Genomic DNA, 13,068 nt, shown 5'->3' with positions numbered 1-13,068 from the left:
AGCGTTAATGCAGTTGTTCGACCCTGTGAATTCTTGCATCCTACCGAATCGTCCACGAAGCCATGACGTTAATTTGGTCAAATCGAAAAGTTGGCTGGAAGGTCCCAACATCCAACGAGGTCCTCACAAAATCATTTGACAGGAATCGCTTATCCTCTTCCATTTCCTGACCAAAGTGAATGGCTACCGAGCCGTAGAAGTGAACGCAATGCGACTCCAAGCACGTTTGATGGTCACCCTACTCTATGGGCACGTCTCTGGAAGTAGTCAAGCGAACCCTGAAGTGCAGCTGCAAGCCAAGACGCGACGACCACGATTTTATTCGCTTATGACGAAGCGGTGTATCAATTCATAGATTCCGATCAGCAGCTGGCCGCGTATGTTTGAGCACGCTCACTAACAACGCTTCATGTCCTTTTTTTTGGCAACGACAAGTTGTACGCAGTCCTAATATATCTATGTTGTATTTTCCTCAACTCACATGCTTGCTCATGAGCCTTGCATTCGACATGTGCATGCTCTAGCGCCCGATAATCAGACCCCGATCTCACTAGAGGCCAGTTAGCGCGCACTGATACCGCAGTCCGTCAAAGTCATAGCCATGGTCCGCAGCGGGATGGCTCTATCTGGGAGCGTACAGCGTGCCTGCTGTATCCCCACGCACACGGCTGGCTAAGTATAAAGGCGTATTTGCCAAGCAAGTGAAGTGAAGGCACGAGCGGGACCATCTGCACTCACTGACAGACTTCTACGAGTCAACATGTACGCTAATCGTGAGTATTGACATTCAGTCCAATATATCAAACTCGAACATTTTTGACCCGGTATAACAGACACATCTGACCCCGCTACCAAAGAATTCCCATATTACCACTATTTGCCCACCAGGAGTGTTTGCATCCTTTTTGTAGTCTTATACTCTATTTCTACTGGTATGTGTATCTCACCCGTCGGACTGACCGTGGGGACTGACTTATGTTGCTACAGTTTGTCATCTCGTCCAAGCCTTCGTTCCCCGCCGCGTAGGATGGTGGGTGTTTCCCACCATTTGCTTGGGCGGAGCTGGCGAAATTCTCGGCTGGAGTGGTCGGCTGTGGTCAAATCTTAACATACAAAAGCAGACACCTTTTTTCATCCAGTAAGTTGGCTTAGACTGTGGATTGTCCTTCGATTGAGTGGCTGGTTTTCGTCATTCAGAATTGTCATGACTATCATAGCTCCGACACCAGTCGTAGCTGGTATCTTCATCATCTTCGGAATGATCACAGAGCGACTGGGAGCGAGCTACAGCCGTCTTGCTCCGAAAAATTGTGAGTGTAAGTTTCCGACCGATAGACTTAAAACTAATATATGCCGATAGATTCGAGGATATTCTTGTCATGCGTGAGCCATACTCTTGTATTACTCTGGCTATGTCACGAGTAAGACAATTGCCCACATAGGACATCATATCTCTGGTTGTCCAAGCAGCAGGCGGTGCTTTGGCGACCTCAAACACTACATCAACATCAGAAATGGTGAGGATCTCGATTATCTTGCAGTTCGATCGCCCATTTTTCAACATTGCAGGGTGGACATATCATGCTAGCCGGGATCGCTTTTCAACTGGGTGGGGATCATTGCCCTGTCAATTCATGTCAATTCACTGAAGTTTTCCTCTAGCTGTCATCACGGTGTTTGTTCTTTGTGTGGCCGAATATCTCTTCCGCTTCCTTCACGGTCTCCCCGTGCGCACGTCTGGGGTGAGCCAGCCCATGAAACCTTCTGCTTTTTGGGACATGAGGATGAAACTCATGGTTGGTGGTATGTTGTTCAGCACAACTTTTCTTTATATCCGGTGTGTATACCTCCTCCTGCGTTCATCCACCGGCACGTTTACTGAGAGCTCCTACTAACAGAGCAATCTACCGGACAATCGAGCTGAGCTCTGGCTATGGAGGCCCTATCCAAACGAACCAGCTGTATTTTGGTACGTCCTAGTGACACTGGATGGGTGAATGATACTCAATGGGGCATGCCATTTTTCACAGACATTCTCGACGGCGCGATGGTCACGCTGTCGTTGTACACGCTCAACTTCTTCCATCCGGGTGTTCTCTTGCGTCTCGGAGAGGTCGATTCGACCATCGCACTTGGTAACATGGAGCAATTTTCGTGAAGCAGCCATCTTCCTCTACCGATTTTCCCATGCTACGAAACCAGATCATTGGAGCTTCGCTTTTATTATCGGACATTGATCTAGCTGTGTTTGGACATAATTGTATCATACATATATATATCCTTGGACATTGGCCAACTGTTCTCGTGGAAGATTTTCAACTACATCCTTGGTGTGACGGATTAAACCTCGCACTACAGTTCAGCTTTCCTTTGAGTGCAGCGTCTGACCTCCCCAACTCGTGATAATGAAAAATACTACCAAAGGGCAGTAACGAACAACGTAGAGAAGAAACATGTCAAACAATTTCCAGGCATATCAAAGTTTCGAAGCTGAAGCGCTGACTTGGAAGCTTGAAGAATGATGGTGGAGTGAACTCAGTGTTCAGGTCGTACATGTGAGCGCACTTGGCATGTCGATATTTATAAGCACAAGAATCGACTTCATCGAAAAAACCATGCTTTTACCCGTAAATGAGGTTCACTTGAGCGATGGGTGGATGATCTTGAACAGTTTCCAAAATGGGAAGGAGACTGCAAAGTCCGTCGGCAATCACCGAGCTGTACAGTTTTGTAACCTGTGGCTTCCCAGTCCGCCTAGACTGGCGAAATTCGGTAACAGATCCCGTACTCAACCTCACCGCCCCCAAGACCAACATGGCTGACCAAGTGAGTATTCCTAGTGTCCTTTGTAAATTTGATGTCGTCAAGCGTGTTGCGTTTAGATCGAGAAGGCCTACCAGAAGCAACACCTCTTCCAAAACGCGAAGGCTCGCGGTGCGTACACATGCTGATGGTGCATCGAGCGTGTAAAGAACCAAATATCATCTATTCAGGCGGAAAGAAGGTCTCTGCGAAGGAGAAACGGTGGTACAAGGATGTTGGTCTGGGATTCAAGACACCTGCTGAGGCGATCACTGGGACATACATCGGTGCGTCATATGCTCACTTTCCACTGCGGACTCTTCTCATGTAGGCAGGGTTGCGCGTCACTCAGACAAGAAGTGCCCATTCACCGGTGACGTTTCTATCCGTGGCCGTATCCTGACCGGCCGCGTCGTATCGACGAAGATGACCCGCACGATTATCATCCGACGGGACTATCTCCATTATATCGCGAAATACAGTGCGTGTTGGTGCTATCCGTCATCCTAATAAACTCATGCGATAAAATGAAGACCGTTACGAGAAGCGTCACAAGAACCTTGCAGCGCATATTTCTCCAGCTTTCCGCGCTGATCCTGGTGACGTTGTGACCGTTGGTGAGCTCCTTGATTTCTATCCCAGTTGACGCGGTTATCGGCTCAATTATCCTTACACAGGCCAATGCCGGCCGCTATCAAAAACCGTACGATTCAACGTTCTCAGGGTATCGAAGAGCAAGGCGGCGGTGAAGGCATTCGGCAAGTTCTAGGCTGTCGATGGCGGTTGAGGGTTGGGCCGTAGGATATGATTTTATTGTTTTCTCATGTGCTATGAATGCATCAAAATGACTTCGCTATGCAACAAACAGCATGTATCTGTCGAGCACTATTGTGAGAGCAAGTTGTATTTGTCAGATGAGAATAGTGTGAGATGAAGTTCAGGGGAGATATGTATCCTTGGCGAAGCGGAGCGGCGCGGCAAACAGCATACAAACAAGAAGCGTGCGCTTTGAGACCTTCCCCTTGGCCAGACTGTAACTCTACTACTTCCGGGATTGCGACGACGAGTACGGCCTTTCCATCTCATCTCCTCGTTCCCAATCCTCGCCCACGCACAGGCCGTCAAGCTGGCGCCCACACTCCTCTCGGTATTCACTTCCAGGCTCGGAAGGCCAAGATCTCAGTCTCCTCAGCGGGGTTCGCCATCACAGCCTCCTCAGGCCCTTCCCATGGGCCAGCAGCAGTCGAAAAAGAGCAGGAAGAGTGGGAAGGACAAAGACAAAGAGCCTGGCGATTCAACCGTTCTTGATGCTGCTGACATCAACGACAACACCCCCCAAAGCACTTTATCCCGTGCAACGCCCCCGAACGCCGCCCCTTCGAGCAGTATACCGAATGGTTCAAATTCCAACTATGCAGATCAGGCTACGAATGGTTCCCTACCTGATGGCGTGGTGACAGGACAGAGCGAAAGTGGTTCACGACCTCCGGGCGACAGCACCAACGACATCTCTTCCACCGTTTCAGCCAATTCGTCATCACCATCCACATCTCCCCCAAATGTCGTGAAGCCCCCGCCTCTAGACATCCCTATTACGCAGACAATTCTCTCCAACGCTAACGCCGTCCCTTATCCCACACCAGGCTCCACAAACAGCTTTACACCCGGTGATCCTGCCGGACTGGCTGCCGGGGCCAATAGCAAGGACAGACTCAAACAATTGGACATCGACGACATGATTCAACGATTACTTGACGTTGGTTACACCGGCAAAGTCAGCAAGTCCCTGTGTCTTAAGAACACAGAGATTGTAGCGATCTGCCAGGCGGCGCGGGATGTGTTCTTGAACCAGCCGACGCTCATTGAACTGTCTCCACCTGTCAAGATAGTTGGCGACGTTCACGGGCAATACTCCGACCTCATTCGACTGTTTGAGATGTGCGGATTCCCCCCATCCGCCAACTACCTCTTTCTGGGAGATTATGTGGACAGAGGGAAGCAGAGTTTGGAAACAATTCTGCTCCTCTTATGCTACAAGATCAAGTATCCAGAGAATTTCTTTCTCCTCCGAGGCAATCACGAATGCGCCAACGTTACGCGAGGTATGCAATCGTAATTGCTTGCTACATGTGTACTTACAGTCCGTTAGTTTATGGTTTCTATGATGAATGCAAACGGAGGTGTAATATCAAGACTTGGAAGACGTTCATCGACGTCTTCAACTGCTTACCCATTTCTGCCATCGTCGCATCCAAGATTTTCTGCGTACACGGAGGGCTATCCCCGTCGCTGCAGTCCATGGATGATATCAAGCGTATACAACGGCCCACAGATGTACCTGACTACGGCCTGCTGAACGATCTACTATGGTCGGATCCCTCCGACACGGCTGCGGATTGGGAGGACAACGAACGAGGCGTCAGTTATTGCTTTGGCAAGTCGGTCATCAACGAGTTCCTGGCTCGATACGACATGGACCTGATATGTCGCGCACACATGGTCGTCGAGGATGGGTACGAGTTCTGGAATGATAGAACATTGGTCACAGTATTCAGCGCACCGAATTATTGTGGAGGTTAGTGTATGCCATTACGAGCACGCCAAAAAGTACTCATGAAATGTGCAGAGTTCGATAACTACGGGGCCTGCATGAGGTTTGGTTTCTCTCCTTGTTGATGTTCCGTGGCGCTCATATTTTGCACACAGCGTCTCGGAGGAGCTACTATGTGCGTTTGAGCTGCTCAAGCCTCTGGATGGGCCTGCTCTACGGAAAGAGATGACCAAGGCGAAGCGGAAAATGTGCGTCTGAATGTCTGCATGATTTTTCGGTTCTGACACTATCTGTCTATAGCATGATGGCGACGACGTAAATCACGTTTGTGCTCGGGAGTGCAAGTTATACGATTATAATTGAGCGTTACTCTTTGGATACGGCATGCATGCCGTCTGGTACAATTTAGATCCCTGTTGCGGGATCGTGTGCATGGACAGCATTGCAGGACCCGTATGACCCCTGTCATTCGATTCGCCGGCCCACGGGAGGGCTGCACGTCGTCGCTATCTACCCGATTAACTTAATCTATCTTTTCGATGTTTCTGTCGCCTGGCGTTACCGTTCCCTGGATTCCGGACTTACTGTGTCTCTGTATACTCGTTCACGCATATATCAAGTCTCTTCTATCTCCTGGTCATCACCGCACTGCTCACTCATGTCTGGTTACTACGTAGTTGAATTCTCATTACATCTCAGCCTCGTTCACCATTTGCTCTGTTCAATACATACAGTACGCCTGCCAATGTGGGCACTTGTCCATGGCTCAACTTTGCTCGTATTAAAACCTCCTTGTTGACACCGTTGTGAGATGCCCATTAAATGTTGTAGCAGAACGCCCAATCGTCAACGTTAGGTATGGAATCCATCAATGATGTCAGAGCTTGTATAAGACATGAGAACCTATTTGCTACCTCTCTTTAGTCATGTCGTATGCAAGCACGCCGAAGGCGGTCACGATGGACGCGGAACCCAACAGACTCCATGCGGTGATAGTCTTCACCGCACCCCCGAAGATAATGTCGGAGAGGAACACAAGGACAATGGTGAGCAGGTTTCCTACGGAAGTGACGATCGGGCCCCAGACGCCGAGAAGGATCTGCGAAATGCGGGAAATCAGTCACAGACGTCATGACAGATGCAGTAAACTTACCATGAATCCGCCGTTAAATATCACACCGCTCAACGCAATGCCTGCGATGACGAGAATCGTTAGGCTGCTCGTGGGCAACTCGAACGTCGAGATCCCGAGGTAGTGAAGGATCGGCATAGGGATCCACAGAACTAAGAAGGTGGCTATGCCAATGGAAGACGTCAACAGATTAGGGAACAAGCCAAAGGGCGGTGGGTACACCATATCCACTTCAGCGAGCGGAGCCTCGCCGGAAGGCTCGTCATCATCGCTCGCAATGTCATCGTACGGGTGAATCTGCGAGTACATGTTGTCTGCCTGCACCTCTGGGTCGAACGGGAGGGTGGCATATATCTTGTACAGCACTTGGTACGCCGCATAGAGTATTGAACCCATGAGGGTCAACAAGTCTCCGACAAGTGGTGCGCTGGGTCCCTTGTCTGCCGCACGCGACTCAAATTGAACTCCCGATCCACTTATCTCTGGGCTTGTTTTAGACGGCTCGGAAGAGGTTGTTCCCCCATAAACGACGGCAAGCGCTCCCAATGTGGCCAGCACAACGGCTGCCAGACGTAAAGCGTCCCACTTCAGACCGAAAAGCTTGACCGACAGGAGGTACGCAAAAAATGCGTTCGCGTTCCACAAAGCGGTGACATCCGTGACTCTGAGCAAACAACATCGGGTAACTGTATGCGGGTATAAAAGGCTTGACTTACGGTGCTAGTGACACAGCAGAAAACCAGAGCAAGCTAGGGACAGTCATGCCGGCGGTAAGGAATGACAGAAGGCGCCAAAACCTCCACGTGGGAAAGGTAGAGGAGAGAGCTGGACGCGGTGTGGAAACATCGTTCGAGGGGAGAGACAGGTGCTCCTTCAGTGCGAACATGAGGCCTGCCCAGAGTGCCCGAGGAGACTCTTTGGCAAAGAGCGCCAAATACACGAAATGCATCGGAAGCATCAGCATGAAGGCGGAATGCACGACATAGCTGCATATCGGTCAGCACAGCGACTTTTGAGATATGAGATTTCCAGGCTCACAAGATGAAGAAAGGTCGTCGGAAGCCTAGATTAGATTGAACATACTGTTGTCCTAGATCAGAATTCACACCTAGACGGTATGAGACGTATAACATACCTGTGTAAGCTGCGTTTCGACCACGAAGGCGACAAGACAGAGTGCGAATAGGCCAACGGCCGACTTCCCGCCTAAATGCACGGTGAATGCAACATGTCGAGGGGTCATCTAGTGGTAATTACTCCAAAAGTATTAGCGTGCGTGGGACTGAAAGCTCATGAGAGTGAGTGAGTAGAAAATGCAGCACAGCGCCCCCGTGTAACAGGCGGGGACGTTGAGCGGCGCCGTGCTTGTCCGGACATGTTGCTGCGATCGAGAGGCAGAGCCACGTGATAGATCTTGTGTCATTGAATGCGATGATCTCATCCGTTTCACCGTTTCAATGGCTTTCAATGGGCACCAGAGATTAGTATCCGTCCACTACCAGCAACACCCGTTATCAGCATCTTATCGATATCAGTATCAATATTCGTCCACCACTACCAAAATCCTTGGTGACTCCAGGCCCGCCGCAGGCAAGGAAAGTCCTTGCCCTGGATCTTCACCGAGCCACGTGGTTTGTGACGTGTGCGAAAAGTAGCGCCCGAATTTTCAGATTCTACGTCCGCCTCACTCGCTATGCTCCGCGCACTCCTCACGTCCAGCAGGCCGCTATTGGCGCGCATTCGCGCACCCTGTCTGCAGCACGCACATCCCCATGCACACCGTTTCGCACTCCCCACCACACAAACGACTGCGTCCATGGCCAGGGGGATGAAGGTTCGATCGTCGGTGAAGCGGATGTGTGATGGCTGCAGTGTCGTTCGTAGGAAGGGGAGAGTTTATATCATCTGCTCCAGGAATCCCAAGCACAAGCAGGTACATCCACTCTTTTGTGAACGAAACGTACTGTCCTGAGACCCACTGCAGCGACAGGGCTGAATCATCGACCAGAGGTCATCTATCGCTGTACGACTGTACGGCGTAATAGAGTCGAGGTCTTCTACCACAGTTATCACGACACTGTACACTACGCGTCACTCGCAGAGCTCCCGTCGTACATTAATTAGGCAGTTCGGAGAAGTCTCACCTAACCCACATCTGAAATTCGTATTCTACGCCGGCTTCTACTTGTGATCCTGCTGGTACATCGAATCCCGCCCAGCTCTGCAATTCCTCATGTGAAGCCCTCCTCCATGGCAATGAGTCATCCGAAGAGACACCAACCGACTGAAAGTCTGGCATATGTACGTCGCACTGCTCGAATGCCGGCGAGACTATGCGTGTGAGGAGAATGCGGTCGACGAATGATTCTGACGAGGGTGAGAGTGACAGGGTCTCGCGGTACAGTGCAGCACCGCCAATAACAAACGAACGATGGACCGGTGTCTCCAGCCATTCGGGATGCGACAGTCTGGCGAGTGCAGATTGCAGATTTGAGTGAAGGTAGACGGGCACTGGCGGTGTTGCGGCGTCCGACGGCATCCTATCGACCAGTTAACTCTAATGAGCGACGAGCTGAACTCCACATACAGCTCGTAGTGTTTGTTGCTACTCAGCACCACGTTGATCCGCTTCGGAAGGGGTCTGAATTTTGGAGGGATGCTCTCCCATGTGTTCCTGCCCATGAGGACTGTGTTCATGGCGCCCTCCGGAGCATTGGAGGTGATGCGCGCAAAGTAAGCCATTTCCTTGGAAAGCCGCCATGGCAGTCGTGAATTGTGCCCGATCCCATTTGTGAGAGTTGCAGCGACGATGATGGTAAGGCGGGTCATGGTACGCGACTGTGACTTTGGGTGCGGTGACAAGTGACGGACTTTGATAGGCGACCTTGAACGTTTTTGCAACGAGCTGTGATGACAACTTGCCTCGTTCAACTCACCTTCGAGAGTGTATGGTGAAGTGAGTGTCTCAGCGAAAGCCAAGACTGAACTGAGGGGAATCGCGTCGAGTAACTGCATGTTTGTCACGGTCACGATACGCGTCCAGGCGAACCGCATACCGCGTCTGAGGCCACTAACTCTTCGCTTCTTCTCCTCAGGGATGGGCCGTCAGCAAACCCTCGGTACGGAATTTAGACTCTATCCTCTATGTCTTTGACATTCTCCCGGAAACAGGAAAGTTCTTCCCCATGCCCGCTGGTACGAAACACCCTCCGCCCCAGCAATCCAAGCTTGAGGAGATGTGGGGGACCAAGAGGAAGCGGCACACGAAAAGTGAACCCAAAGATGAGCCCGCTGAGGACATGGACGAGCTCATGCCAGGTATGGGGATTCAAAGTGGACCCTTGATGTGTTTCTCACGAGTAATGAAGAAGAGGAGTGCAGCGTTGCACAGCCACCTCCACAACCCGTTGACTGTGAGTGCGATTCATGTCCATCATCTCAGATGGCCTGAGTTACTCTACAACAGTAAAGTCGGATAAGCTTCGCAAGGTCAAAAGGCGCAAAATCGTGACCTCGGACGATGAAGACGCCAGTCCAGGTGAGCTCTCTGCATTTTCTTCACACATGGTCCTTACGAACGCGCCATAACTAGCTGAGGAGCAGAATGCTCCAGATTCTGCGTCTAAAACATCACAACCATTCTCCAACAAAGCCTCATCTTCAAAGACTGTTGAGAAGCCCTCTGCAAAAGTGGGCGCTGCTGCCAAGAAGTCTCACTTCGAACAGCAATATCCTCGGTCGCCTGATGAAGATGAGGACAAAAGTGAAGAGGAGGAGACCACATCCTCGGACGAAGGCGCCAACGCTGCAGAGGAAGACGTCGATGAAGAGGAGTTGGAAGAGGGTGCCTCGCAGAAGTAGGCACCTTGCTGATGTGTGTCGTATGCTCGCTAATTCGAGACAATAGCGCAGAAGCAGCGCTATCAAGGAGAAAAGAAGTGGACATTGACGGTGGATGGAAAGCTGGCGATCCGTGCGTTCCCTCTCCATCGTGTCTCACTGGTATTGACACGCATGCCCTCCACGGAAATAGGGTACCCTACGCGGCTTTGGCGAAAGTCTTTTCGTTGATTGAAGCCACCACAAAACGGTTAGAGAAGACGGCTCTACTGACAGCTTTCCTCTATCTAGTCATCTGGCGCAGTGCCAAGAAGGACACTGACTCGCTCCTTCAAGCTGTTTACCTCTGTATCAACCGTGTGTGTGTTGCTGTTCATGTATTCTAACCGCAGAACCTCATGAGATCCCTATTCCGCCCTGCAGCTCAGTCCTGATTATGTCGGCATCGAGTTGGGCATTGGCGAGAGCTTGCTCATCAAGGCAATAGGACAATCGGCCGGGAGGTCCATCGCTGTCGTGAAAGCCGAGCTGAAGAAGGATGGTGACCTAGGTCTCGTGGCAATGGTAATCCTCTCACATTGCCACACTGAGTCCAAAGGCTCATATGTGGAATTCTCAGAACTCGAAGAACAGTCAGAAGACGCTCTTCAAGCCAAAACCACTCACGCTCCCTTTTGTATTCAAGAGCCTGAAGGAAATCGCTCTGAGCTCAGGCCAATCGGTGAGTCTCTTTTCTGTGCCAGCAACCGGCAGTGCACCTGATAGTCTCTCCTAGTCACAAACCAAGAAGGTGTCCATCATCACGAAGCTGCTTGCGGCATGTCAGGGCTCGGAAGCGAAGTACATCGTCCGAAGTCTGGAGGGAAAGCTTCGGATCGGGAATGCTGAACGAACCGTGCTTGTCGCCCTTGCGCATGCTTCGGTGCTTGTGGAACAGCAGCGTGGTAGGCACATATTCGCGGAGTGAAGGTTCCCGTTACAGCCTGATGTCTCACCCTTCACAGCGACCAAGAAGCTCAGCCAGGAAAAGCTGACAGCTCGGCTGGAAGAGAGCGCCAATATCATCAAGGCAGTCTACAGGTAAGCTGCCACTCCTCCCTCCCGTGGACATTGTAGTCACACCGCAACAGCGAATTACCCACGTACGACCTGGTGATTCCCGCACTTCTGGAAGTCGGCATCGACAAACTGCGAGAAAATTGCAAGCTCACGCCGGGCGTCCCCCTGAAGCCGATGCTTGCGAAGCCCACCAAGGCGATTGGAGAAGTACTTGATCGCTTTGAGAACAAACGATTTACGTGCGAGTACAAATACGACGGAGAGCGTGCACAGGTGCGCTCGGGGAGGCTTTGTGCCCGGGACACATGTTGACCATCGTAGTGCTGTAGGTCCATAAGCTGGAAGACGGCACCATAGCGGTCTTCAGCAGAAATTCGGAAGACATGAGCAAGAAATATCCTGATCTCATGGAGCAGCTTCCAGAGGTGAGCCCACCATCTTGTTTAACGGTCATCGAGGTGGTTTCACGTGTCCTGGCAGTGTGTCAAAGAGAATACACAATCGTTTGTGTTCGATGCCGAGGCTGTCGCTATCGACAAGGATACAGGTAAGTTGATGCCGTTCCAGGAGCTGAGCAGGCGGAAGCGGAAGGACGTCAAAGTGGAAGACATCCAGGTCCGGGTGTGCTTGTTCGCATTCGACCTGCTTTACCTCAATGGAGAGGTGAGCCGTTCCACATCGAATGTCCGAAGCTCGATGTAAACGTCTGACGCGTACTCCTTCAGCCACTGCTGCAGAAACCTCTAACGGAGCGGAAACAGCTTCTGAGGGAGCATTTCCAGCAAGTCGCCGGCGAGTTCGACTTCGCGAAGTCCTCGGACGGCGAGACAACGGATGAGATCCAAGCGTTCCTTGAAGAGAGCGTCAAGGACGGCTGTGAGGGTCTTATGATCAAAATGTTGGAGGGCGAACACAGCTTCTACGAGCCCAGCCGCAGAACTGTTAATTGGCTCAAGGTCGGTGACATGAAATTACAATTGTCTATAGGGCTCATGTGAATTACGTTGCAGCTCAAGAAGGACTACCTTGCTGGCGTCGGCGACTCGCTCGACCTGATCGTGGTAGGCGGTTACTACGGGAAGGGCAAGCGCACAAATGTGTACGGCGCGTTCCTGCTCGCTTGCTACGACGCCGAGTCGGAGGAGTACCAGACGATCTGCAAGATCGGCACGGGCTTTAGCGACGAGGCGCTGCAGGCGCACTACGAGACGCTCAAGCCGCTCGAGGTAACAAAGGTGCGGAGCGACGTGAAGGTTGGTGGCGCGAAGCCGGACGTGTGGTTCGAGCCGAAGATCGTGTGGGAAGTGCTCACTGCGGACCTGAGCTTGAGTCCGATATATACCGCCGCGAAGGGATTGGTGGGTCTCTCTGTTCAGTGACAACATTCGTGCGTTGATGCATCGTGTGCAGGCGGATGACAGAGGCATCTCATTGCGATTCCCTCGGTTCATTCGCGTGAGAGATGACAAGTCTGCGGATGACGCTACGGGTCCGGAACAGGTGAGTATATCTATTGCTGCAGTGCCAAGTTCAAGACCAATTCGTATCCGCAGATCGCAGAGATGTACGAACGACAGGTACTTGCACAAAGTAAAGGAGGGAAAAAGAAGAGCAAGGGGGGCGATGCGGACGACGGATTTTGGTAATTTATGGGATCATCGCTGTAAGCTGTTTTTGTCCGTGT

At 51.3% G+C, this 13,068-nt stretch overlaps 7 protein-coding genes across 7 annotated transcripts; 5 read left to right on the top strand and 2 right to left on the bottom strand.

Moving 5' to 3' along the window:
• Window positions 1-760: 760 nt before the first annotated feature.
• Window positions 761-2,158, top strand: SCP_0108570 (Sphingoid long-chain base transporter RSB1; the record flags this gene model as incomplete). Its single annotated transcript, XM_027753087.1, has 10 exons — window positions 761-773; window positions 834-932; window positions 988-1,138; window positions 1,198-1,310; window positions 1,361-1,383; window positions 1,443-1,517; window positions 1,570-1,609; window positions 1,663-1,837; window positions 1,899-1,969; window positions 2,031-2,158. The coding sequence occupies 10 exons, from the start codon at window positions 761-763 to the stop codon at window positions 2,156-2,158; spliced, it is 888 nt and encodes a 295-aa protein (XP_027608888.1).
• Window positions 2,159-2,679: 521 nt separating this feature from the next.
• On the top strand, window positions 2,680-3,571 carry SCP_0108560 (40S ribosomal protein S11-B; the record flags this gene model as incomplete). The annotated part of the gene is made up of 6 exons (XM_027753086.1): window positions 2,680-2,826; window positions 2,883-2,934; window positions 2,994-3,089; window positions 3,155-3,283; window positions 3,336-3,419; window positions 3,480-3,571. 6 exons carry the CDS (start codon window positions 2,680-2,682, stop codon window positions 3,569-3,571), a joined length of 600 nt encoding a protein of 199 aa, XP_027608887.1.
• A 459-nt stretch (window positions 3,572-4,030) lies between these two features.
• On the top strand, window positions 4,031-5,672 carry SCP_0108550 (Serine/threonine-protein phosphatase PP-Z; the record flags this gene model as incomplete). Its single annotated transcript, XM_027753085.1, has 5 exons — window positions 4,031-4,904; window positions 4,952-5,377; window positions 5,429-5,456; window positions 5,509-5,601; window positions 5,654-5,672. The coding sequence occupies 5 exons, from the start codon at window positions 4,031-4,033 to the stop codon at window positions 5,670-5,672; spliced, it is 1,440 nt and encodes a 479-aa protein (XP_027608886.1).
• A 462-nt stretch (window positions 5,673-6,134) lies between these two features.
• On the bottom strand, window positions 6,135-7,728 carry SCP_0108540 (hypothetical protein; the record flags this gene model as incomplete). Its single annotated transcript, XM_027753084.1, has 6 exons — window positions 6,135-6,144; window positions 6,268-6,452; window positions 6,507-7,149; window positions 7,202-7,471; window positions 7,524-7,567; window positions 7,621-7,728. 6 exons carry the CDS (start codon window positions 7,726-7,728, stop codon window positions 6,135-6,137), a joined length of 1,260 nt encoding a protein of 419 aa, XP_027608885.1.
• Window positions 7,729-8,178: 450 nt separating this feature from the next.
• Window positions 8,179-8,481, top strand: SCP_0108530 (hypothetical protein; the record flags this gene model as incomplete). Its single annotated transcript, XM_027753083.1, has 2 exons — window positions 8,179-8,418; window positions 8,470-8,481. 2 exons carry the CDS (start codon window positions 8,179-8,181, stop codon window positions 8,479-8,481), a joined length of 252 nt encoding a protein of 83 aa, XP_027608884.1.
• Window positions 8,482-8,625: 144 nt separating this feature from the next.
• SCP_0108520 (Dihydrofolate reductase) lies at window positions 8,626-9,314 on the bottom strand (the record flags this gene model as incomplete). Its single annotated transcript, XM_027753082.1, has 2 exons — window positions 8,626-9,025; window positions 9,073-9,314. 2 exons carry the CDS (start codon window positions 9,312-9,314, stop codon window positions 8,626-8,628), a joined length of 642 nt encoding a protein of 213 aa, XP_027608883.1.
• A 184-nt stretch (window positions 9,315-9,498) lies between these two features.
• Window positions 9,499-13,030, top strand: SCP_0108510 (DNA ligase 1; the record flags this gene model as incomplete). The annotated part of the gene is made up of 18 exons (XM_027753081.1): window positions 9,499-9,604; window positions 9,657-9,803; window positions 9,854-9,898; window positions 9,952-10,023; window positions 10,078-10,342; window positions 10,393-10,458; window positions 10,519-10,684; window positions 10,749-10,889; window positions 10,945-11,046; window positions 11,101-11,269; window positions 11,330-11,405; window positions 11,456-11,657; window positions 11,714-11,809; window positions 11,865-12,047; window positions 12,110-12,340; window positions 12,395-12,742; window positions 12,795-12,884; window positions 12,938-13,030. The coding sequence occupies 18 exons, from the start codon at window positions 9,499-9,501 to the stop codon at window positions 13,028-13,030; spliced, it is 2,598 nt and encodes an 865-aa protein (XP_027608882.1).
• Window positions 13,031-13,068: the final 38 nt, after the last annotated feature.

This window comes from Sparassis crispa, assembly GCF_003851025.1.
Source record: "Sparassis crispa DNA, contig_000000F, whole genome shotgun sequence".
NCBI classification, from domain to species: domain Eukaryota; kingdom Fungi; phylum Basidiomycota; class Agaricomycetes; order Polyporales; family Sparassidaceae; genus Sparassis; species Sparassis crispa.
This window is presented reverse-complemented; position numbering and strand designations above follow the sequence as displayed.